Source organism: Zingiber officinale, chromosome 11A (assembly GCF_018446385.1).
Source record: "Zingiber officinale cultivar Zhangliang chromosome 11A, Zo_v1.1, whole genome shotgun sequence".
Taxonomy (NCBI): domain Eukaryota; kingdom Viridiplantae; phylum Streptophyta; class Magnoliopsida; order Zingiberales; family Zingiberaceae; genus Zingiber; species Zingiber officinale.
Genome location: NC_056006.1, coordinates 35929871 through 35954566, shown reverse-complemented (window position 1 = coordinate 35954566; position 24696 = coordinate 35929871). Strand labels below are relative to the sequence as shown.

The 24696-nt window shown below is 34.9% G+C and overlaps 1 protein-coding gene across 3 annotated transcripts in view; it reads right to left on the bottom strand.

Moving 5' to 3' along the window:
- The window catches only part of LOC122031676 (L-2-hydroxyglutarate dehydrogenase, mitochondrial-like), a 71019-nt gene extending 49412 nt beyond the window's left edge, over positions 1-21607 (bottom strand). For all 3 annotated transcript variants that reach the window (XM_042590775.1, XM_042590774.1, XM_042590773.1), the window contains exons 1-4: positions 21268-21607; positions 17901-18182; positions 17101-17531; positions 1623-1782 (exon numbers count right to left, since the gene is read on the bottom strand). In XM_042590775.1, coding sequence (XP_042446709.1) covers positions 1623-1782; positions 17101-17531; positions 17901-18182; positions 21268-21546 — 1152 coding nt within the window. In that variant the 5' untranslated portion in view covers positions 21547-21607. The remainder of the gene's footprint in view (positions 1-1622; positions 1783-17100; positions 17532-17900; positions 18183-21267) is intronic.
- Positions 21608-24696: the final 3089 nt, after the last annotated feature.

The window sequence follows — 24696 nt, the reverse complement described above, 5'->3', positions numbered from 1 at the left end:
CAGAAATCAAGTCTTGTGCCATCTGGACATCAAGAACCCTGATTTGACCATAGAAGACAGGTCATTAAAAAATTTAACTCCCCAGCAGAAGGAGGCATTTGCAAGACATGTGAAAGCTTTGCTAGAACTAGGAGTTATAAGGCCAAGCAAGAGTAGGCACTAGACAACTGCTATTATTGTTATCTCCGGAACAACTATTGATCCAAGATAGGGAAAGAAATTAAAGGCAAGGAAAGAATGATGTTTAACTATAAACGCTTTAATCATATACAAATGTCATATGAACCTCTGATTACCCTCTCTTTAACAAATTATCTCATCTTAACTCTTGATACTTTTCAGATTAGATTGTCAATTCTCGAGGAGATCAAGAGTCTCTTCTAGGCTACAACAGCCGAAGGAGAGAATATCTTGCAGAAATTAAAGACATTAGGCCATTATTATGAATAGACAAATAGAACTCACTACACAATCCTAGTCCCAAATAAGAAGGATATATCAACTGCTAATTCCAAGCAATATCTCTAATTCATTTCATGCCTAAGTTGATGGCTAAAGCCCCCTCCCCTAGGCTAAACCACATCCTTGTGACTCCAATCTCAAATATGCTAGTAGAATCAACTTTCTCTAACATGTCAATGACGATTTGTTCTCTATCCGGATCTTAATGCTTATATTCTTCACCTTGAGAAAATTCTTTAGATTCTAATTTGTAAAATAGGCCATAACAACAATTACAACAAGAGTGAGCTCACACTAACACTAACTTGGACCATTGCAAACATCTTGCACTATTGTTCGAAAGACATCCCAACAACCTATCTGGGTTTGCTCTTATATTTAACTGTGCATCATGCAGATTGGCAGACCTTTATCCAAATAAATGTTGAACAAGGTAATACCGAACCTGAGGCGATCGGCTAGATCGCACGGAAGTTTCCCACTGGCTGCCAAGGTAAATCGGAAAGCACACATGACGGACGCGCAGAAGCTCAACATCCCGTGGTCTGAGGATCAAACCGCAGATGCCTAAATGACAATTTGATGCCCTTCCACGGCCGGTTGTCTCCTTTAACAACTCATCATAGTCAATAGTGTCCTTAAGATGCATTTTTTATGTCTCTAAATAGGTTATTAATAAGGTGGATCATTTGCTGCAAGCTTTTATTTAGGTGGCTCCTTATCCCGAGTCCCATTAACAATGTAAAGTCCACTGGTCCCAGTCCACCAATTGTCTTGAGATTTGTACTTAACCATTAATCATAACACATTCAGATTTTGAGTTGGCATGTCATTTTGATGTATTTGCTAACAGGAAAATATAAATCACACGTGTATTGTAGTAGAGATTTTTTTTAATCAAGTTTTAGTTGACATTTTATATCTAGATGCTATGCCAAACAAAAAAAAAAAGAAAAAGAAAAAGGTTTAGTAAGTCACTTTACAATTCTATCATTAATGATACTATTTTAAAATCTTTATGTAAAGCTAACAAAACTAACTAGAAAAGCTTCTTAATATCCATTTGTCTCTCTCCTTTTTTTTTTTCCAAACACTCATCAATAATAAATTTTGGAAACTAATTTTAAGTTCAATAAGATGATAAGAGTAAATCAGTGCACCTGAATAACAAAATCTGCAAGAGGCTTTCCTGGGCCAGAGAGTTTTGGTCGTATGCCTGAATATCCTGGTTCTAAAGAGCCATCCTTTAGATTAGGAAAATATTTTCTTATTTCTGGATAGAATTTTTTTGATTGATCCAACTTGACAGAATAATCAAACCTGTAACATAAAATTCACTAAGTTCATGAACACCGAAAAAGACATTTGGTGCTATTTGGAGCATAATGCTAATGAATTGAACCAAGTAGTGAAATTATTTTAGAAAAATTACTTAATTTTGCATAATTAAAGAAATTGCAAGTTTTTATCAATGAAAATGCAAAATGGAGCATCTGTCAATAATTGTTGTTATGATAGTATTGGGTAATTGGTTTGTGAAAATTCTTTTTACGGTTTTTCTTTTTTCGAAAAATGAAATGAAAAATAAAACAAATATTTATTTATAACTTTTTTAAACCATTATCACCGCCCCTCTATTGCAATCTTGAGGTAGGTATTCTCTCGGCTCGTCAGGGATGCAATTAGTCAACTAGGATATCAATAGGGATGAGTAAAAATTTGGTAACACTAAATTAACCGAACTGACCGAATTTAGAAATTCAGTTTTCAGCTTTTTTTTTTAAATTCGGTTCAGTTTTGGATTAATTCGGTTCAATTTCAATTTTAAAATTTGTAATTTGGTTAAACCGAATAAGGATATTAATTTGATTATTTTTTTTTTAAAATATAATTAATTAAATAAAATATGTAATTAATTAAACAAAATCTAAATTTAATTAATTTGGTTTTAAAATTTTGATTAATTCGGTCGAAACCCGAATTAACCGATATTTAATCGGTTTGGTTTGTTTGGGTTTCATAGGAAAATTCAGTCGGTTCGGTCGAATAAGTTTTAACTGAATGCTCAGCCCTATATATCAATGTCACCCCTTGTGTGCATGGAATCTTCTATCTACGCTGGGAGATGAATCTACTATCTGTCACATCTTAGATTACTTACAAAGGTTTGGAGACTATCAGGTGGTGGGCCAACCTACTCAAGTACAACATCTATATGGTTGGAGTTGATGGTCGTACACGAGACAGATTGCTGGAGATACTACGCTTCTAGATCGGGACCTTCCATTTCAGATGTTTGGGTATAGCCCTGACGGTGGAGCGACTGCAAATTATGGTGTCATGATCAAGGTAGTGGTGGGCCGCCTTACTTCATGGTCGAGGCACAGCTTGTTATATGCTAGGAATCTGAAGTTTGTGCGGACAATGCTGCAAGGTGTTGAGTGCTTCTAGCATCCCATTCTGCCGATCCCTAGCATGATTGTGGACAAGCTATACTCCATTCGTCGCTCATTTGTGTGGACATCCAAACACTCTCTTATCTTTTGAGCTACTATGTGCCTCCCAAAAGAGGGAGGGTATGGATCGAGGGACCTTCGAGCCTAGAACTCAGCATTACTCACCTAATCCTTGTGGTACATCTCGTGGAAGGACTCAATCTGGGTGCAGTAGATCATCATGTATGCTTGAGGCAAGCCAACCTATGGACATGGCAGGTGAAGGCATCAAACTCTCTGATCATCAAATGCATATTTTAGATCCGAGACATTGTTCATGAAACACCAATTTACGTGCAACCATGGTGGAGCAGGCAGTAAACCTACTTAGTTCTTGCTGCACATAGGGAAAGAATTAAAAATAAGAGGAACTATTTTTAGGGTAGGCGACAATAGAAGGAGAAAGAGGATAAATATGAGAAGCGAATGATAATACAGAGTTATAAGCAAAAACAACGGAGGCCTAGGGTAAAGGAAAATAAGATCAAGAGGACATGAAGCTAAAGAGGGTGGATTAAAAATAAATATAGAATAAGAAAGAAATAAAAAAGAAAGAATTAACTTCTTATTTCTTAGAAAGAATAAGGAGAGAAGGAACCAATTCATAAATGAGGGCAGTGTTGAAGCTTGAGGAACCAATTCGTAAATGAGGGAGGTGTTGAAGCTTGAGGATGAAGGTAAATTAAAGGATAATTAATATAAGGAATCACCAAGTTTTGTCTCTAACACCATGTCGTAAATTAAAATTTGTATTAATTAAAAATTGGTCCAATACATGGGATTCTAATCCTTTTTATAGATTGATAACACGACTTTTTTTTTATAAAATAATAGACTTTCCTAATAAAAATCCTAAAACTCTACTAAAGTTTTCTTAAAAAAAAGTTACCTAAAGAAATAAACTTTTATGAAAAGTAATTACGCTATCCTATCCCATAAATTATGGAATATTTTCAGCTTACATATTCTTTAAATTCATGTTTTCCCTTCGTTACTTATGTAATGATTGATTTTTTAGAAGTAAAATTCCTATTTTCACTTTGTGGTTGCTTCTTAAACTATGAATAGAGACATGATCAAATTTTGATTATCCAATTTGTTGTTTTAGGAACCTAAGGTGTGTCCCCTTTTGTGTTAATCTTACATTCATTGTGCAGAGTCTTATCTAATGAGTATTTTTATTCATATCTCGTAGACCTAATCTTTTAGTGGAATTTCACAACGTCTTAGGACAATTAATGATGCATGATGTGGAAGTTTTCAATTGAGACAGGTGTTCTTGTTTGTTTCTTTGCATCACTTATCTTATGTATGTGTAAATATTGAGAAAACTAAATGTGTTTGTTTTCAGATGAGAAAATTTAAAAAGTCACATGATGAAATGAGGCTAAAAATAAAATGGTTTTGGCTCAATAAGAGAAATGAAATTGATTTTTTATTTATTTTTTCTTTACCAGATTTTGCTATGCTCTTGAGGATGTGTAGGTGAAAAAACAAAAGGGGATTGTTTTCAAAAACTATTTATATAACTCCAATATTTTTTTATGCTTGGCTTTATGTTGTCTGCCCCTTATGGCATTCTTGGTTGTTGATTTATTCAAGCTTGCTTTTGTCATACCTATTGATGTTAAATTGACTAGCAAGAGATAAATTATAAAATAGAAAAAAAATTAATCTAATCCATTTAGTGCACACCTATTGTAAGCATCATAAATTTTAAATTTTTAATGATATTCTAATTATCCAAATAATTTGTATTTAATCAAAATATCGTGTCGAACTCTAGCTCTTTCTTAATGCATGAACCAAAGCTAAGAGGACAAGGTCTCAACATGATCTTGTGAAACCTTACTTTTCCTATCGCTTGGTTGCATGATCTTTTGATATTATAAAAGTCAGAGTACGAAACAAATCTTTTATCCATAGTAGTTACCAAATTTTATCCAATTTAACTTTTGCATTTAAAATTATTTATTAAAATCTTTTAAATAACTATTTAAGCTAAATCAACTTTTAGGGTCAAATAGAAGTAAGGTTAGATATAGTCCATATTATTAGGATCTCCATTGAATGGACATGATAATTAGGATCAAGTGGATTCAAACAACGGTAGATTTGGATTTATTTTGCATTATTAAAACTAAAGGGAGTTTATATATATAGGATAGTAAGGTTTAATCGTATTTAATTAACTTAGTGGCATTTTTAAAAGGCTAGAAATTTAATTCCTCTCCCTAAACTCTCCATGCACTTCTCTCCACTCGCTGATTCCTTGCTCATTGCCACAAGCGTTTGTCAGTACTCCTCTCCTTCTCTCCTCCCTTCTCTTCCTTGGTCTTTCTTCTCTCCTTCTCTATTTTCATTGCACGTTACATGCCAAAAACATCTTGCATGTCGATCGGGTGGTGGAAATGTAAATTTTGTATATGTCAACAACCATGGCTCAACATGATTAAGGCTCATACACTATTAATTCATATTTTTGGAATTCCACTTAAATTTTTAGACTATACCTTTTCCATCGCATGCTATCTTATAATCACATTTTTAAAATTCTTGATGTTCAAATGACTTTACTTGCTTCTAGCTCATGGATTTCCTTATTTGTTCATCTCTTGCCTCTTAGGTATAATATATCTTAATTTTTCTTGGTTATTTATGCATACGAAAGAGGTTCCTCTTCCCACTCAAGTTCTTTCTATTCTTATTCAATTCTCCTAACAAAAGGCCAAAGTTGAGGATGTCATAATCATGATTTAAAATTTCGACCCGTGCTGAGATTTCGATCCTGGATCGAAACGATATGGTTTCAGTATCGTATCACACCGTGTCAATATAATTTCGGTATTTTTAAATATATAATATATTAATTAAAAATGAAATATTTAATATAAATATTTAAAATATAAAAATGATCTGAAAATAAATAACAAAATAAATAACAATTTTATTATTTTTTTGAATTAAAATTTAAAATAAAGTAATTAGATAATTTTATTAAGATTTAATAAACACTTTTTATATTATATTTATCATAGTTAGAAGTTGATTAAAATAATTTACCTAAGTTTTAATTAAAAAAACAACCACCCACCCACCAGACTTGCTGCTTGAGAAAGTTGCGTGATAACGCGGCGGTTTGCGTGACTCCAGCACAACTGCGGGGGACGCACGACTCTCCACGGCTGGTTGCGCGACCTCTCCACAATAGACGCAGGGGTCGCGCGCCCCCTCCACGGCTACCGCAGGGTCGCGCGACGCCGCTGCAGACGCGGGGGTCACCGCCCCCTTCGCGGCTGCTAGGGGTCGCATGACGCCACTACAGGCGCTAGGGTCACGCGCCCTCTCCACGGCTGTCGCGGGGTCACGTGACACCGCTACAAACGCGGGGGTCGCGCGACCCCTCCACGGCGACTGTGAGGTCACGCGACCCTCCGCGGTGGCTGCGGGGTCGCGTGATGCCTCTCTACTGCCACAAGGCCTAGTATTGAAGTTGTGTCGGTGACGATCGGCAGGCGGAACAAGATATTTTGCCCGTTTCACCCGATTCGGCACGGTATTTTAATCCCTGATCATAACCACTCCTCAAGCCTGTGCTACTTTACTAAGACCATATATTTACTCGAATTGTCTCTAACCTTGACCGGCCTCCTCGCGGAAGTTTCCCACCGTCCACAACGTAAATCGGGAAGCGCTCGCAGCGGATGGCCCATCAGCCCAACGTTCTTAAGTAAACCTCCCATTAAGGAATATTCATCCGTTAATTCGCCGAGGCTGGGACTCGATACTTATATACTTGGAAAACTGAGAGGGCATTCTGCCATTGCACTATTACCTCGAGGGCAAACCTTAATCCTTTTGTCGCTCAATGGAAAGGTATTCATAAATGTAGCACATTAAATAGTTTATCCGGTTACACTTCATTTATTTGTCTCGATGCTTGTTAAGATTCCTCATACAATCTTAGAAACTACAAGAAAACATGATTTCATAATAGTCTATTCAGTTTTAAAAAGTGTGTTAGAGTTTTTACAATTTTTAGGATTTTTCATTACAAAAATCTATTATGAAGAATAAGTCATGTTATGAATTTATAAAAAAAAAATCTTATGTTACTGTGGCAAAAGCTGATTCGCTCGCCGCTCAGACCAACACGGAAGAGGTAAATCACAATTAAATTTATAAAAAAAAAACTTATGTTATGATTTTATAGAAAGAGGTTAGAATCCCATGTATTGGATATGTAAGATACAACAAATTAAATAATAGGTGTTATGGAGAAATAACCTTATTGGATTTTTCAGAAATTTTTAGTCTGTATGCCACGTTTAAGGGGATAGAGCTATTAGGCATGGAAAAAACCTATTTGGAATAACCATATTAATGGGAGTTGATGGAAGAATTAATTTGGGATTTAATAAGTTAACCCTAAGTATTTAATCAAGCTCCCCCGATTCCTCTCCTCACCTCCCCCAATTCCCCCTCATTGCACACTCCTCTCGATCTGATCGTCAATCCCTCTTCTCCCCCTCTCATCTCAGCGAGCGTTCTCCACCAGATCCACCATCGCCGACGTTAAGAGCCACCACCCGAGCTCCACCCAAGGGACATCTCGTCGATACGCTTTCCCTGATCTAGCCGTCGGCTAGGAGAGAGATCGCCACTGCCCGAGCCAATGTCGCCAACCTCATCTTGCTCTTCTCGATCTCGCGGGGTCGGCTGACCGCTGGACATCGTCAGCCTAGTCGATTGCCACCCCGATCACCGAGTGAAGCATCACCAAGAGTGCCAGATTGCTCGGCAAAGTCGTTCCCTTCTCCTCTGATTGTCGAAGCTAGATCTGTTGCCGTCCTTCTCCTCCCATTCATCGTCAGCACAGATCCATGCCATTGTCGTCGCGAGGGTTCAGCCACCGGCCTTTCCCCGGTTCTGATGCATCGTCGCCCCTTTATCTGGTTGACCGGAGTCCAGCCGGCCACCATCGTCGCCGCTCTTGCTCCGGTCACCAGCCGAAGACCACCAAAGTATCCTGTTGTCGACGATCACATTAGAGGTAACCACTTATTACTAGCAGATGACTTGAGTGTAGATCTATGGTTGATGCTGATTTTGGGGCATTGGATGGGTTGGATAGCGACTTCACTTGATCCCAGCCTAACAGGAGGGTGCTCCGGTTGCGAGGCAATAGTAGAGTGCACCAGAATTGGGTGAGTTTTAGATTGATTATGCTTGTTGTAAATCCTAATTGGAATGTGAAATGGTTAGGGTTGCTTAATCTATTTGGTTATGGATTAGAGATTCATTAAGAGTTGATTTCTCTAGTTGGATTAATTCACAAGGATATTAGCCACGAAGGAAGTATAAGATTATCAAATAGAATTGAAACATAGTTTCCTAATCATATTAGGATTATGTTTAGCTATTTGGTTTATGATTAAACTTAGCTATACTGTGCATACTATGTTGTAGGACTTTGATTTGAGATGAGCGTCTCGACGTGGGAGTTGTATTGACACGATCTACATATTAAAGGCGGGTACCCTCTTCCTTGGCCTCTATAGTTCTTTAAACTTAGTGCATGGATTATCTAATGGATTAGGTTACTTTATCTTGACTTCACTCATATTTTATCTATGTTTGACGCTTATATGTTTGATTTCTTTATTGTCTATACAGTCTCACTGTTTGATATTCCTACTCTAATACACGTGTATGGTGTATACTGTAGGAGCCATCATGATGATTATGTATATGTTAGTGTGTACACGCATATAGGTGTTTTACTTATCGTATATCTTGTTGGTAGTCACATGTCGAATCTTTTCATGCATATAGATATATGTGATCGACGGATCGTGTTTCTGGATATTTGTGTTGTGTGCATACATGTCGGGGGAGTTATATTGGAAGTATCTTGTCGATTATATCTATTTTGTATGTGCACACATGTCTATTATGTTTTATTGGAAGTATTATGTTGATTATACTCATGATGCATGTGCAAACATGTCAGGTGAGATATATTGGGAGTATCTTGTTGATTATATCTATCTTGTGTGTGCACACGTGTCTATTATGTTTTATTGAAAGTATTATGCTGATGATACTCATGATGTATGTGTATACAAGTCGGGTGAGTATTATTGGAGGTGTCATGTTGATTATACCTATGTTAAGTATCCACATGTGTTTGGTATGTATTATTGGCAGTATTTTGTTGATTATATCACTATTATGTGTGCACATGAGTCCGGTGTGTATTACTGGAGGTATCTTGTCGATTGTACCTGTGTTGTGTGTGCACAAGTGTCTGGTGTGTACTATTGGAGGTATCATGTTTATTATACCCACATGGTGTGTGCACACGTGTCTGGTATATTCTTTTGGAGAATCATGTTGATTATACCTATGTTGTTGTGTGCGCACGTGTCTGGTGTGTACTATAGGTGTTGTTGCTTATTATATATGTTGTATGGTGAACACTTGTTGGTCCTTTTCATACCTATAGACTTTAGGTGATTGATAGATTATGTACTAAAGGTACTTATGTGGATTGGAATGTTGCATTGATGATGATCGTGTCGGTATCATGATTATTTATATCATGTTTATTATTGCACTATATGCATGCTGATGACCATTGCTTATAATAAGAAAATGTTCACAAATGGTGATTCTTTGACTATTGTAACCGGTGTAGGAGATGTTAAATAAGTCCATCATTAGCCTTAAGGAATGTTCTTCATGTCCCCAGATTATCTACAAACCTTATATCTATCCAAAAGCTTACTCAAGATTTATGTTGCAATGCAAATTTTTTATCTTAGTTATTCTGTATTTCAAGACAAGGATTCAGAAAAGATGATTGGACATGCTAAAGAGAGATAAACTCTAATATCTTGAAGCGACGGGTCAATCAAATATTACTAAGTTATATAAGAAGTTTTTTCCCCTTTTATTTCATTCACGGTGATATTTGAGGTCCTTCTATTACTCCTAATATTTTTGGGGCAAAATGATTTCGATCATTCATTGATCATTGTACTCATGTTACTTAAATTATTTTTTTTACTTAAAACATTAATATGGTGTTAGCAATGTACTCTCAATTTTTTATTCTACGATTAAAAATCAACTTGGGGTCAATATCAAAAGATTTAGTACGGATAATGCTAGGGATTATTTTAATCGAGTCTTAACTCCTTATTTTCAAGAAGAAGGGATAATTCATGAGTCATCTTGTGTCAATACACCACAACAAAACGGAGTTGCAAAAAGTAAAAAATGATTCTCCTACGGTCAACCCAAGCTCTTTTATTCCAGAAGAATGTATCTAAATCTTTTTAGGAAGAAGCAGTGCTTATGATCATTTAGTTTATAAATTGCTTGCCTTCCAATATCTTGGGATTTAAGAGTCTAATAGAAACGCTCTCAACCTTACATACACACGAGAAATAATCTTCTCCTTAGGATATTTGGTGTATATCATTTGTTTCGTATACACAGTCAAAATAGAGGAAAGCTAGACCCAAGGGCATTAAATGTGCATTTGTAGGTTATTCTTCAACTCAAGTATTATCATCCTCCATCAAAAAAGTTCTACGTATCAATGGATGTTACTTTCAATAAACAAATGTTTAGGATGGGGATTGCTTACTTGACTTGTTATTTTCTCTAGTGTCAAGTCAGTGTTTGAGTCCATGTCAAGTCATGTATCTGAATATATGTCAAATCCTACTTTTAAATTTATGCCTGAATCTATGCTAAATCCTATGTAAACCTATGTCAAATCCTATGTCAAAATCTCTATATGAATCTGTCCATGAAAATTCCAACTCTATCGTTAAGAATGTGAGACTTGACTAGACATACTTGAGGGAGAAGAAGGTTGTCCCTGAACTAATGCATGTCTAGGAATCTAACCCAGATCTGAGAATGATGTAACAATTTCTAATTCCTCATTATATGTTGATATTAAATCTCATATAGGTGATGAAGTCCTAAATCTTCCAATTGTTGTTAGAAAAGGACCTAAAGATGCATAAAATGACCTTTATATCCTCTTGCAAACTTCCTATCTTTTCAACAGTTTTTGCCACAAAGCATTCTCCATTAACCTAAATGCGATTGTCATTCCACCTTATTCGAGGCATTAGAGAAATGAAAACAAGCCATGCACGAAGAAATGGAGATATTAAAGAAGAATAAATCATGGGAATTGGTGAAGTTGCCAAAAGGAAAGAAACCTAATGGATCAATAAAGAGATATAAAGTCAGGCTAATAGTCAAGGGCTATACTGGAAACTATGGGATTGATTATCTACACTTTCGCTCTAGTTGTAAACATTGGTAGCTAATTATAGTCGGGAGTTTCAATAATTTGATGTCAAGAATGCATTTTTGCACAGAGAACTAAAGGAAAAATTTTATATAGAGGTTCGATCAGGATATGAAAATAATTTGAATGCTCATATTATATGTAAATTGAAGAAAGTCTTATATGGACTTAAGCAATCATGCAAATATGGTTTGGAAGATTTGCTATATTTATAATTGTAATAGGATGCAAAAAAAAAAAAAAACCAAGAGGATTATACATTTTTTATTAAACACTAAGTCATGGTGCTCTTAATATATATTCATGATATAATAATAGTTACAGGAGGAAATGATGATAAGGAAAGACAACTTCTATCTCAGTGATTAGTGATTGGCAAAAGATTTTAAAATCGAAGTATTAGGAAGATTGAATACTTTCTTGGGAATGAAGTGACTCACTCTAAGCAACGCATTTTCATCTCTCAACAGAAATATGCATAGATTTTTTTAAAGAAGCGCAAATCAGTAAGCAAGCCAGCAACTAGTCTACTAGATTCAAATCTCTGGCTTGGAATTAAAAAAAAATGTCACAGTAGATAAAGGAATACATCAACATTTAGTTACAGGAGGAAATGATGATAAGGAAAGACAACTTCTATCTCAGTGATTAGTGATTGGCAAGAGTTTAAAATCAAAGTATTAGGAAGATTGATTAGTGAATCACTCTAAGCAATGCATTCTCTCAACAGAAATATGCATTGATTTTTTTAAAGAAGTGCAGATCAGTAAGCAAGCCAGCAACTACTCTTATAGATTCAAATCTCTGACTTCGAATTAAAAAAAAAAATGTCACAGTAGATAAAGGAATACATCAACATTTAGCAGGAAAACTTATTTCTCTGCCTCATATATGACCAAACATAGCATATGCAGTAAGTGTGATTAGTCAATTCATGTATAATCCAAAAGAAGTTCATGTATAGGAGGTCAACCACCAGATATTACACCTTTCATTGTAGTAACTTCATGACATGGAGGAGCAAGAACCAGAATGTAGTGGTGCGATCTAGTGCAGAGGCATAATTCCGAGTAATGGCTCAAGATGTGTGAACTAGTGTGGTTAAAGATCATCTTAGAAGATATAAAGATCAAGTGGAATAATTGAACGAGACTTTATTGTGATAATAAGTTTGCAATTAGCATAGCTCACAATCCGGTATAACATGATCGAACGAAGTACATTAAAATTGATAGACACTTTATCAAGGAGAAACTAAAGAGCAGATTGATTTATACCTCTTACGTATCTACATATGGACAATTTGTAGATATATTTACTAAAGGGTTAAGTAGCTCAGTGTTTCAAAGTGTTATATCAAGCTGAATGAGAAACATCTATTTACCAGCTTGAGAGGTAGTGTAGAAAAACATGATTTCATAAAAGTCTATTTAGTTTTAAAAGTTTGCAAGAGTTTTTGCAACAAGTCATGTCATGAATCTATATAAAAGATGTTAGGATCTCATTTATTGGCTAAGTTTTTAAAAACAAAATAATTTTCAATTTCCAACCGAAACTCTATCTAATTCGAAGTGGATAAAGCTATAATGGATGGTTGCATAATATTTGTATAATACATGGTAGAGGTGTAATCGAGCCGAGCCGAGCCGAACTCTTGGATGTTTGAGTTTGGCTCGTTTATAATCGAACCGAGCTCGAGCTTTATTTAACGAATATATTCATGACTCACAAGCTTATTCAAGCATTTATCGAGCCTAAACGAGCTTAATAAATATAAATTATAAATTTAAATATCCATTAAAAACTAAATTATATATTTTTAAAAAATTATAATATTCTTGTTAAAATTTATAATTTTATTCTAATAAATAAATTTAATATATTTGTCTATGTTTTTCATAAGTAGAGTGTAAAATCTATAAATTTAATATCAAAATTATTATTTTTTTATTTAAAAGTTGATTCATGAGCTTAACGAACATGTTCACGAGCTAACGAGCCGAATATCGTGAAGCTTGAGCTTGATTTGTTTATCTTAACGAGCCTCATTAAACGAGCTTTTATCGAATCGAACTTCGAATAGCTCACGAGCGGCTTGGCTCATTTACACCCCTAATACATGGGATCCAATCATCATTCCCTCTCATAAGTATATTGTTAGATGCAAATAGTTGTTCTCAAATAAGTTATTTTTTAATGGCTATATTCAAGGAATTAAATGTTGTACCGTGTCGGCGACATGGGTAGAAACCGGCACCGACACTGTGAACCGTCGTAATCCCGCAGTGACCAAGGAGGCTATCGTGACCTCCATGGTGTTGCAACGGCTTAGGGTAATAGCAGCGCGTCGCAAAGGCTTAGGGTAATGGCAACATGTTGCAGAGGCTTAGGTTAATGGCAGTGCGTTGCAGAGGCTTAGGGTAATGGCAGCACATCGCAGGGGCTTAGGATAATGACAACAACTTTATTTTTTATTTTTTATTTTTTTTTAAGTTTTATTTTTTAATTTAGGTTTAAATTTTTATTTTTCAACAGGTAATTCCTCTCCTGATTCTTAAGTTTTTTCTTACTTATTATTTTTTTTACACATTCATCTATTAAAATGGTTATTCTTTTTTCTTTTTTATATGCCAAAATAAACATATAAAAAAATGTTAAAGAAGTAGGAAATATATATATATATATATATATAATTTCTGATTTTACAAAATATACTACTATTAATAAACTAAATTATTCTATATATAAATTTAATTTAACTTTAAACTAATCAAAATAAATATAAATTAAATCTAATTTGGACCTACTTGATCATGCTATGATTAGTAGATGGAATTCAGTTGGCCAAAATTGACTTTTACTCCATTAACATTAAATATTTCACAAGATAATATCAAAACTTAATCTCAACATTTAACACCTCAAATATAACTCAATAATAAGCATTTATAGCTCCCCACAGGTTGGTGCAGTTGGTACCAGCATGGGTGGTTTCTCAAATATGTCTTGAGGTCAATTCTCAACAAGTGCAAAATACTCCGTTAGGAGCCTAACTCCCCCATGCAAAGGGCCGATGCGCCAGAGCAAATGCTCCCGTGATTTACCCCTTCCAGAAAGTATGTGTCGCCCTAGAAGGGCTGCTACGATGACGACTTTACCTTTTGCTCTAATAATAAACATTTACAATGATCAAATATTAATAAAAAATATTTTCAAATAATATATTTTATATTTAAAAAAGTATACGCGGAACAATACGATACCGAAATGGTCTTGTTCTAGTCATAATCGAAACTCCAGCACACCTCAAAATTTTAAACCTGATTATATTGATATATTTAAAGATTATTTAGTAGTGAAATGGTAGTCGAAAGCATGCAAAATATGATATGGACTATATGGACACATTCTCACCAAGAGAAAAATCACTTCAATTCACCTCTTCTGTACATTAGCCATTAACAATTGTATCTGAATGGGTAGTACAACCATTAGATGGTTTGACCATGATAAACTACAGAAGGGAACCTAGATAAAGCACCACAAGTCTTGGAAGGAGTTTAACCCTTATTGCAAATTGAAAAGATATAGTAAGATATATTAATGCAAACAAGGAAACACATATCATGAAAAAGAAAATATTTTAAAAAATAAATAAATTGAAGATAAATTTCAAATTGGTGCATCTACAATAAATATAAATAAATTGAAAAATATTAAAGATTAGCATATCAATAATAAATCAAAAGTTTAATTTTTTATTATTTGGTAATCAGCATTTTTTATTTTAGTGATAAAAATGAAATAATTATAATCCTTTTTAGGAATAACATATTTTTTTATTTAAAATATTTATTTTTCATATTTATTGTTAAGTCAAGTTTATAAAAATCTAGAGTTCTCCTATTGCTCAACATGATCTCATCTAACCATAGTTTTCCTATTGCTTCCTCACACAATCACTCAACATCCCAAATGTTTGAAAATGAAAAGAAAAATCTTCACCAATATTAGGTGCCAAATTTTCCTATTTAAAATTTTATTTTTAAAAAAAAATAAACTAACTAATTTAAATCAAACTAATATTTTTAGAGTGGAGTGGAAGTTGGTTTTAGATTAAACAAAGCTATGAAATAGATAGGTGATTAGGATCAAGTGAGTTCAGATCAAACTTGATTTGGAATTATTTTGGTTTATTTAAAATTATATCAAGTTTATATATAAAAAAAATCTAGTTTAATAGTATCTAATTATATTTGTATATGGATAAGAATTATTTAATTTCTTTGTTCGCTCACTTCTCTCATTGATCCCTCGGCCATCCCATCCCTTAGCCATTCCCCCATTGCCTGTCACCATAGTCGGACGCCCACCATGATCGGTCGCAACAATCACCACACACACCGCACCAACTACTCAAAGCGGCCATTGCATCCATTGTCAACTCCACCAATACCCCTCTTCCTCCTCTCTCCACTAACTTCTTCCTTTCCTCTCCCTCAATTTTTGTTCTCCTTTTCTTTTTCCCTCTTTGTTTCTGCAGCTCCCAAGGTTTTAAAATTTCAACCCGTGCTGAGGTTTCGATTCTAGATCGGAACAATACATTTTCGGTACCGTATCATATCATGCCAATATAGTTTCGATATTTTTTAAATATAAAATATATTAATTAAAAAATAAAATATTTAACATATATATTTAAATAATAAAAATAATCTTTTAAAAAATAAAAAATGAAAGTAGATAAATAAATAAATAAAAATTTTATTATATCTTTTTAGAATTAAAATAAATATAATATATAATTAATTAGATAACTTTATTAAGGTTTAATAAAGGCTCTTTAGATTATTCCTATCACAAAAGTTGATTAAAATAATCAACCTAAATTTTAATTACAAAATCACCTAAGACTAGCGACACCTACTCGTGCAACTAAGGCACTGTCGCGTGCTCGCGTGACTCCAATGCAGTCGCGAGGGTTCCACGACCCCTCAGCGGCAGACACAAGGGTTGCACAACTCCTTCGGCACAACCTCTGGGATCACACGTCCCCTCTGCATGCAACGAACGCAGGAGCCATGCGACCCCTCCGCGGTGGCCGTGAGGTTGCATGATGCCTCCGCTGCTATCGCGGGGATGTTCTACCCCTACGCTGCGTGGGACCCCTACGTTGTTACCACGAGGGTCGTACGACGCCTCTCGGTTGCCGCAGGGCCTGGTGATGGATCGTGTCGGTGTCGATAGGCGGATGGTACAAAATGCTTCGCCTATTTCGACCAGCTAGGCATGGTATTCTAATCCATGGCAGCTCCTATGTTGATGTCGGTGCTAGGCGTTTTGCATGTCAGTTGATGGGCAAAGCAGTAAATTCCACCCATCTCTTCCCCTTTGTAATTCTTTCCGAAAACAACTCAATAATACTAGTAGACTTCACAATCACAAATCAATGTTCAGTAGTGCAGAAGGGGTTATTTGAATACATGCCAACAATTAAACTGCTTAACTACATCCAGAACAAATGAAAAACATGAAACAAGAATTTTTCTTTTCTTTTAGAATATTTGTTCATCAAGAATAATTTTGACTTATACTCGAGTACATATAGGACAAAATCTATAAAAGATGGCCTGCTTAATTTGGGTAAATGGAACCACAAGTTGATCTCTACTTTGGCATGCAATTCTAGCTTGATTAGAAAAGAACTAATCTATCAAGACACTATTTACATATCTAGAGGATAAATAGCATATAGGAGAGCAGCTAAACTTTCTCGAGGGTTAAAATAGAAGTGACTTTACTTACCTGTCACTGAAGCAAGACAGATCATCTACACCATCAATCCATTCAACATCAGGACCAAATTTGACAAGGTCATTCAAGTCCAAAGTGACATGAACCCCAAGCCCGCCATCTTCTGGTATTGGATAAATCAGGTGGCTGAAAGGTGGAACTTTTGTTTTTGTAAGAGTAAAGTAGCAACCACGAGCATAATAACAAGAGATCTCTTTGTTCATGACAGGAAATCTTTTTGCAAGAGGAATGGCACTAAGACCTGCTGAATTAATTACCAGCCTAGTACTCAGTACAAACTGAGGTAACAGCTCAGCATTTATAGTTACATTGTGAAGGCTGTCACTATCATAAATGTGGAGATGGAGAAAATCATCTTCAACGTGGCCACCAATAACCGTAGTGTTGTATGAGAAAGTAGTTCTATCACTTTCAGCCTCCCCCTGCATTGATGGGCGTGTCAAAAATGAAATTACTAAAACTTGTCTCATTTACACAACTACAACCCCTACATTCTAAAATAGTATTCAGGAACGAGGTCCCTTTTGTCTAACATAACATGAATCAGAGGTCTGACTTGCCAAACTAATAGTCATTCAATTGTTTCAAAATAGTCATTTTCTGACAAGTACATATTCATAAACACTAAACATAAAATAATACCTTTCCATCATAGGATCATGCTAAGCAAAAGATTTAAAAAAACACGAACTATGGCATGATTGAAAAGGAATAATTTAAAGTGAAGCAAAATATTTATACCTAGCGAATTACATTGCCAAACAAAGAATCCAGTAAGATACAGGAAATACCACCAAAGAAAGCATGAGTGAGTGAGAATCAATTATTCCAGAGCTAGGAGATAGTAACGCCTTGACACATTGAAGTTCTGGTTCTATCTGCATTGCTTGAAAGCCATCCATTATTCTCAAATCATCAACACCATTGTTGTTCCCACACTTCAACAGACGTTCCAATTTTGGAATTTCTCCTTCACTGGTGGCAACTATGAGCTTACCAACCTTTTTATGAGCTATTTCTCGATCAGAACAGTACTTGTAGAGCAATTCCTTTCCTCGCAAACAAAGATTAGCCTACAGAATATCATTCTCAAACAGATGAGAACCAGAAAAGGTCTTTAATGTTATATTTTGGTAAATTCAATCGGTATAATACTCCACAAGTCTGATAGTCAAATTTGTCCAACAAAAAAAACAGAACTAATTGAGGAAGAGAAATACATTTTTCTAAGAAACATAATCAATAAAAAAAGACAAACTTGAAACCAACACATCAAGACCAAAAAAAGAAAGCCCAAGAGTGTACATTTAGCATTATTCCATATTTTCAATTTCACCCATGTGAAATAAGATAAACCAAGATTAAAATCTCGACCCGTGTCGAGATTTCGATCCTAGACAGAAATGGTACGATTTTATAAGGGATTAAAGTACTTACCCTCTACTAAGGTATTTTCTTTATTTTCAATATCAAATTGAATAACTTCGTAAGTCATTCAATAGTATGTTTCCCTAAGCACTTCTATACCTTTATTGGAATTTCATCTAATCCCATCGTTTTCCTATGTTGCATCTCATTTAACATCTATTCTACTTTTGGAGTTTTAATTCTTCGATAAAAATTTAAATTTTTATACTCCATACTCCTCTAACTATGACAACTATGTAAATTAAATAAGGAAGAGGAAGACTAAAAAAGACTTTGTTAATAAAAATAAAACAAGATAAATATATAAATATAGATAATGATATAGTAAAAGATAAAGCCCAATAGAGTAAAAGGATTCATATAGCCTACCTCAGTGAAATAAAGCTTGATTATTGTTGTATATTCCTCTGACCTACTTAAGTTACCTAAGCTAAATTTGTCATCTAAACTTTTATTAAAAAGAAGAAAAAAGATACACTCCCATCGCTGCTTTATTTCCTCATTCTTCACGAATACCTCGTTGGATTCATCTTTAATATATCTTCATTAGGTAAGATCCTTTATTTTCCTCTCTCACTTTAGTTATTCTATAAATATTTTTTTTCCTTTCTTTTGTATCAAGTTGTCGATCCAAGTATTCAAAAGTTTTATTCTTAACTTCAATCACTATTTCTTGGCCTCTCTCTTGGCTATTATATACTATTTTAAGTTTTCTCTATTCTTAGAAGTGCATAGTAACTTTTAGTTGTTAATTTTTCTGCCACTTTCTCTCATACTTCCTCGTTCCACTACCAAGATTTTTTATTTAATGGTGTTCATCCTCTTGGCTTGTCAAGTACGCTCTTGACCATCGCTTCAAATTTGATGTCATATTATCTTATATCGTAATCAAGTCACTATATATTTCTCCTAATACTTGTGCTCTACCCTCCCTAAAAATATATTGTTTCACATCCTTTAACTTTCATCACTTGATATTAGGAATCGTATACGTTTTTATTCTACTGATACTATGTATGAAGTATGTATCTAATACCACTAACCTATGTTGAATGATTAAGTTTTCTCTAAGAATGGCATTGCAATCTTTACCAATTTTTCTATCCCTCTTTCTAATAATAAGAAAGTCAATTTGTGACTTATTATTCTCTTTTTTTGAACATAACTAAGTTTTTTCTCTCTTCTTGAAAAACGTATTAGATATTATAAGTTCATATGTTATCATGAAATCCAATATAATTTTTTCATCTTCATTTATTATCCAAAACCATGGTCTGCATGCACCCTATCACATTCCTTATTTCTTACTCCTATATGCTCCTTTAGATGGGAATTTTTTATATTACCTTATCTAGGTCTTCCCAAAACCTATGTTTGGTGTTTTCATCTAATCCTACTTGAGGTGCGTATATGTTAATTATATTACTAGTTTCTTTTGCTATCACTATATTGAGTGTTATAATTCTATCTTCCTTCCTAACTCCGCATACTACTTTGCCCCCTATTGAACTATCAATAACAATACCTACTCCATTTTTCATTTTACTTTTTCGAGTATATCATAACTTAAAACCTTAATTCTCTATCATCTTGGCCTTCTCTCAACCCATTTTATCTCTTGTAAGCACAAAGCATTAGTTCTTTCTCCTAATTATCGTATCTATTATCTCCATTATTTTGCCAGTGAATATTTCTATGTTCAATGTTTTAAATCTAAGACAATTGGTATTCCTATAATATTTGTTCTTATCCAACCTGAGATATGAGAACTCTTATATATTTAACACAACATTCAAGTTCTCATAGAGATATAGCGATCATTGTTAAGGCATTGCAGTCGAACCCTACAATGTGTTCCTGAAATGTTCCTTTCAGGGAACAACCTAACATTAGCACAATAGTTTGATGCATCTATACATAATATTTGCCTTTATTTGACATTGGTTAACAACCTAACATAATCCTCCTCTTTTATTTAGGCTTAGGGTCAGCCATGACGGAGTTATCAATCTATAATACTATAAATTGGGGAGCGGGGGCAATATTTTTATATATTTGATTTAAAATACTAACCTTGTTCTTTTTAAGTTGTATGTAAAATGGAATTAGATTTAACAAGTGAGTCTATCCAAATTTTTTTTAAAAAAAAAAAGGGGCACCTCAAACAATCAAAGTGCTTCCCCGCCCTCTTTTTGCAAACTCACTTTCCTCTCAACACTAACAACAAGAATCACATTCAAGGATTCCTTGACCCTTCAAACTGGCCCCCTCTCTCTACTTAAACAGCCCCATCTCACTGCCCCACGAATAGAAACACTCCAGCATAAGTGACCCTCCCCCTCACTACTCCTTATGCACACGCACACACTCCTTTGAGCCGCAACCTTCTAGACTTGGCACTTCCTGAGTGAAATCTTACCTCTGCCACTGGATATACCACCACTCACAGGAATTGGAATAAGCAAGCAAAATGGACCAAAAAATTACTACATTTTCTAACAAGTGGCTTTGCAGTTAGCACTAATTGAGTTGAGTTAGAAAAATATCAAGTTCTTTCCAACCATCCAACCACAATGCATTCTTCATTTCACAGATGACAATTATAAAGTGTGTGTTCAGATAATTGAATTGGAACCCAATACAAAGTTTACAATACAAGCGCGAAATTTCATTGCTATGAAAAGGAAAGGTCAAATTAAAAAAAAAAAAAACTGTTGAGGAGCTAAAAACCTTGAGGCTTGTAGATGGGTAGTAGATCCCAGCATGTATGACCTCGCTGTTTCTGGAACTAGTTCCAGTCCCAAACGTCGAAGCAGCCTCCACTACCAACACCTCTCTCCCTTTGGAAGCCAATTCCCTCGCTACGGCTATACCCACCACTCCGGCGCCGATGACCACTACATCAGCCGCCTCCCGCGCTATTCCTCGATAAGCACAGCCCACGGTTCTCACTGCTCTAGCGGCAATTCCTTCAAAGCTTGTAATCGCTTTCCTCGCCGTTGCCGCCATGTCCGAGCAGCAATTGGGGAAAAAACAAAAGCCCTAGATCCTTGCGATCGTCCAGATTGGCTGAAAGCCTAATAGTATATAATAAATTCATTAATGTATGTTCGCTTAAATCTAACGGTTATTTGGTTTTTTGGTTTTAAACAATTACACTAGAAAATATTTAAATTACCCTCTAAAATTTAGTGGTTTCAAAGATCTCCTGTAAATTTATCATTACGAAATTCCCATAAGATTTTGGCCATCATCTAAAGGGTACATTTGGATTTCCGAACTTTGCAAAGGGCGCATCACAGTTTTTAAGGAATGACACGTTTTTTTGAAAAAAAAAATTATTATTATTATTAATCAAATCTTATCCTATTAAATAGAATTAGCTATATAGATTTTTCTATCTCATTAGAATTTGCCTCATACTATATCATAATATATATTTAAATAAATTTTATCTTGTTTTATTATTATTAATCAAGTCTTTTTTAGTCTTAATTTTTCTTGTTTGATATGCACATTTGTCATAATTTCATATCACCTAATTGAGTATTTATTGATTGTTTAAGTACATATTCATATAATCTTAACGAGTCTATTGGAGTTTTCCCTTAATAATAGATATAATTCTGACTTTCTCTTTAATGTTCTCATTTCTTATTTTGTTTATTCCCGTATATCCATATATCTACCTAACATCCTCATCTCTACAACTCTCATCTTCTATTCATGTATTTGAGTCATAGTCCAACATTCAATGTCATAAATATAGTAGGTTTAACCACCATTTTATAGAACTTTCTTTTAACTTTTAAAGGTATTTTACGATCACATAAAATACCTAACATTCTCCTCCATTTCAATCATCATATTATATTCTATATAAGATATCTCACTTAATGCCTTCATCATTTTACAAAAATGATTATAAATACTTAAAACTCTCAGTTCCAAACAATCATCATCTCCTATTTTAATAATTATCTCATTATATCTAATATTACTAAACTTAAATTTCAAATACTTTATCTTTACTGTACTTATTATAAAATCTTTTATTTCTAGTATTTTTCATCAAGATTCTAATTTAGCATTTATTTATCACATGTCTCGTCTAACAAAATAATATCATTTATAAATAACATGCATCATAGTACCATATTTTGGATATGTTTAGGGAGTTTATCCATGATTAATGTAAAAAAATAAGGATTTAAAGTTGATCATTGATGTAACCCTATCTTTATGAGAAATATTTCAGTTAATATGCCTGAAGTATTCACTCTTGTCGTTATATCTTCATACATATCTTTAATTACTTCAATATATGTTATGTTAACACTTTCCTTTTTAGAATTCTCCATATAATTTCTTTTAGCATTCTATTAAAAGATTTTTCTAAGTCGATGAATATCATATGCAGATCTTGCTTTTATTCCCTAAATAATGTTTTCAATTAGTTGTCTGAGAAGATGTATAGTTTATATTGTCGACCTTTCAGGTATAAACCCAAATTGATTTTCTATCACCATGATCTCCTTAATCTTTTTTCATTATTATTTTCTAAAATTTTATGGTATAACTCATTAGTTTATTACCCTTATAATTTGTATAATTTTATACTATCTCCTTCTATTGATTAGGTATTTTTTTTTAATATTATATTAAATAATTTTATAAGTCATTTAATACCTTATCTTCCTAAGCACTTATATATATCTTTATCGAAATATCATCTGGTCTAATGATTTTTTCATTTTACATCACATTTAAAGCTTGTTCTACTTCTAAAATTTGAATTCTGCAATAAAAATTTTAAATTCTATAATCATTTGACCTAGTTAAATACCTAAGTTAAATTGGTCATCTAAACCTTTATTGAAATATTGACCAAAATATTGGAGAAATCTATGTGATCCTATGTTTTGATGTTTGGAAAAAGGTTTAAGATAGGATTATTGTTGTATTTGATATGTGCTTGTGAGCGTGCAGAGTGTAGGTATAACAAGGAAAGTCCAAGTGGAGTCTGTTGGTGCAACCTTAGGTCAAGGTTGACCTGGTTGACTAGACTTGAGTTGACTGGACTCGAGTTGTGTTTTGATGTTTGACGAGTTATGTTTGACAATGGTTGTATCTTGATGTTTGACAAGGATACAAGCTTGGGAGATTGTGGGTGCAACCTGTGGTCAAGGTTGACCTGGTTGACCCGAGGTGAGTTGACCTGACTCGGAAAAGTCTAAGCAGGGAGCTTGGCACGGGAAAAGTCCAAGCAGGGAGCTTGGCATGGGAAAAGTCCAAGCAGGGAGCTTGGCATGGGAAAAGTCCAAGCAGGGAGCTTGGCACGGGAAAAGTCCAAGTATGGAAGCTTGGCACATGGGAAGTCGGAGAGGGCTCGGTAGCTCGTTCTCCGGACTGTGGTCAGAGAGGGCTCGGTAGCTCGTTCTCTGGACCGGATGTGGAAAAGTCCTGGTGAGTGAAGCCAGGCAGACGGGAAAGTCCTGGTGAGTGAAGTCAGGCAGTTAGAAAGTCCTAGTGAGTGAAGCCAGGCAGTTGGAAAAGTCCTGGTGAGTGAAGTCAGGCAGTTGAAAAAGTCCTGGTGAGTGAAGCCAGGCAGTTGGAAAAGTCCTGGTGAGTGAAGCCAGGCAGTTGGGAAATCCTGGTGAGTGAAGCCAGGTGAAAACCCTAGTGAGTGAAGCTAGGTGAAAGTCCTGGTGAGTGAAGTCGGGCAAGGGAAAATCCAGATGGATCAAGGGTGATCGGACATCTGGTGATGGGAAGTCCAAGTAGATCAAGGGAGTGATCGGATACTTGGTACGGAGAGAAAAGTCTAAGTGGGTCAAAGGGATTGACCTGACACTTAGCGGGGAGTCCTAGCAGGTCAAGGGAGTGACTGGATGCTAGGCGCAATGTACCAACAGGTCAAGATTGACCGGATGTTGGTTTGGACTTGGTTTGGGCGAAAACCATGAGATGGATCGATCTGGTGATCGATCCAGTGATACCGCGAATATTCTGATCGGTCTGGTGACCGATCAGTAACACATCAGTAGCATACTGTGTGATAACTGATCGGTCTGGTGACCGATCAGGAGTCGATCAGAAGCCGAACAGGAGCGAGGTGCAAGAGGGGCTGATCGGTCTGGGGACCGATCAGCACAAAGC